This window comes from Corvus brachyrhynchos, unplaced genomic scaffold, assembly GCF_000691975.1.
Source record: "Corvus brachyrhynchos isolate BGI_N302 unplaced genomic scaffold, ASM69197v1 scaffold19, whole genome shotgun sequence".
NCBI classification, from domain to species: domain Eukaryota; kingdom Metazoa; phylum Chordata; class Aves; order Passeriformes; family Corvidae; genus Corvus; species Corvus brachyrhynchos.
This window is the reverse complement of record NW_008246061.1, coordinates 3,493,207-3,495,241: the sequence shown is the minus strand read 5'-3', so window position 1 is coordinate 3,495,241 and position 2,035 is coordinate 3,493,207. Positions and strand designations below refer to the sequence as shown.

At 62.5% G+C, this 2,035-nt stretch overlaps 1 protein-coding gene across 1 annotated transcript in view; it reads left to right on the top strand.

The window, feature by feature from the left end:
* The window catches only part of SMTN (smoothelin), a 21,255-nt gene that overhangs the window by 7,238 nt on the left and 11,982 nt on the right, over positions 1-2,035 (top strand). The window contains 3 exon segments of the mRNA XM_017746491.1: positions 8-105; positions 232-295; positions 1,483-1,792. Coding sequence (XP_017601980.1) covers positions 8-105; positions 232-295; positions 1,483-1,792 — 472 coding nt within the window.

The window sequence follows — 2,035 nt, the reverse complement described above, 5'->3', positions numbered from 1 at the left end:
AATGAAGGGAACCTGGGCAGACCTGCCAGCATCCCAGAGCCCAGTGTGGTGCAAGGTCCCAGAGGGGAGCACCCCATCCCGGGCCAGCCCAGTGCTGGCAACCAGGTACAGAACTGGTGGCAGCTGCCACCGCTCTCCTTGCTCAGGGCTGGCAGTCTGTGGGTGAAGGCAACTTGATGGGGGTACTGCATGTAACCCCCAGCTGAGTGCTCTGCCCCTCTCCTCCCACAGCTTCATGTTGGGGTGCACTGCCAGGTGCTGGGGCCAGGTGGGAGACACAGGAGGCCACCACTGGGTAAGTGTAGCCCTGAGGGGGGGGCCACAAGAGCCAAGGGGCCCTGGCAGCCGCGCGTTTTTTTTCCCCTCTACTGTCCTGCAGCATGTACATCCCAGGCAGCCCTGGGGACATGACTCCAGCCCACATGTGCTGGGCCAGGAATGTGAGTGTAGGACATGGCCAGGCCAAAGGCCACCCATAGCTGGGGGCTGATTGCTGCCTAGCCAAGCGGTGGCAATGCCCACCCCAGCCAGGGAGCTGGGTGCCAGGCAGGCTGTTTACTGGGGCTCCCACTCTGGCCGGGTGGCTGCAGGGCCGTGAAAGGGAATCGGTGCCAGCAATAAACCCTGGCCTTTTGCATTCTTTGTCCCAATAAGGCTGGGAGCTGTGCATGGCTGGCTCTGACAACCCCCGCCCTGAGCCTAGCACCCTGCAGGGCCTCCCCACAGCCCTGAGGGATGCCGGTGGCCAGCAGTTGCCCTCTTCCTACTGCTGGGAAAACCATCCCCATGGCTGTACCAGGAGGAAATGGGGAAAAACCAAAAAGCAGTTCTCTGCTTCCAGGGTCAGGGTTGCTGCCCTGACAGGCAGAGGTTGCTGTCCCTCTGAGGAGCCCCTGGAGGCTGCTGGCTTGTGGGAAGGAAGAAGCCTTGGGAAGATGCTGGGGGTGGTGGGTTGCAGCGTGGCACAGCCCTGGGGTAGAGGGAAGTGTGCAGGACCCAACCCCCTCTTGCCTCACAGGGAGGCTCAAACCTGGGTTCTGAGAAGCTGAGCCCTCCTCCCTCCATGGGCATCAATGTCTCCAGCCACAGGGCAGAGCCGTGGCTGCACCCTTGAAGTCTGAGCCACCTGGCCCTGTGGTCAGAGGCAATCCCTCCAGAGGCAATGCTGTGTCAGGGCCTGGTGAGGACAGGGGTGATCCCAACCTTCCAACACAGACCCCAGGTACCCCCACTGCACTGCTGGGCACAGAGCCTACCCTCCTCTGCAGTGTGGTTTTGAATTGCAGGGCAGAGCCCATGCCTGGGGTGCAGAGAAGCCTACGAGTGCTGGTGGATTTTGGCACTAAGCTCTGGGGAGTGTGGAGTGATGGGAAAGGAGATTCCAGGGTGCTGTGCTGGGGTGGGGGATGGCAGCAGCACTTGTGCCATCCTCACCCTCTGCTCCCTTTGTCTCATTCCTTCCCTGGCCTGTCTCTTCCCAAGCATCAGTGCCCACCCAGGAGGTAATGGGGACCCCGGCTCACCAGAATACTCACCGGTGGGAGCTGACGCCCTCCTCCCTTTGCCTGGCTGGCCCCACGGGTAAGATCCAAGTGGTGGCTGCCTCCATTCTCTGCTTCCCGGTGGCGGGATGTTGCCGGTGGAGCCTGGGCAGGTGTGGAGCTCTGCAGTGTCAGGATGCTGCAGGATGCTGCTGGCTGCCCACCTGCTCTTTTGCTTCCTGCCCAGAATCCCTCCCTCCCTCCCATCCATGTGCACGAGCACCCGGCATCAGTGGGGGGAGGGACCGGAGGCTTTAAGGGGCTGCAGCCACGCTGGGAAATGCTGGGTGTATTATGGGATCTCTGGGGGGCAGCAATACATCCTGGGGTCACTGTGGGGGGCTGCATGCATGGTCAGGCACTCCGGGGGCACTGTGCATCGTGTGGGCAACCCAGGGGGGCTGCATGCACAGTGTGGCATCCTGGTCAGGGGCAGCATGCATCGCAGGAGGCACCCCAGGATGGGGGGCAGCGTGCATCGCGGGGGGCTGCAC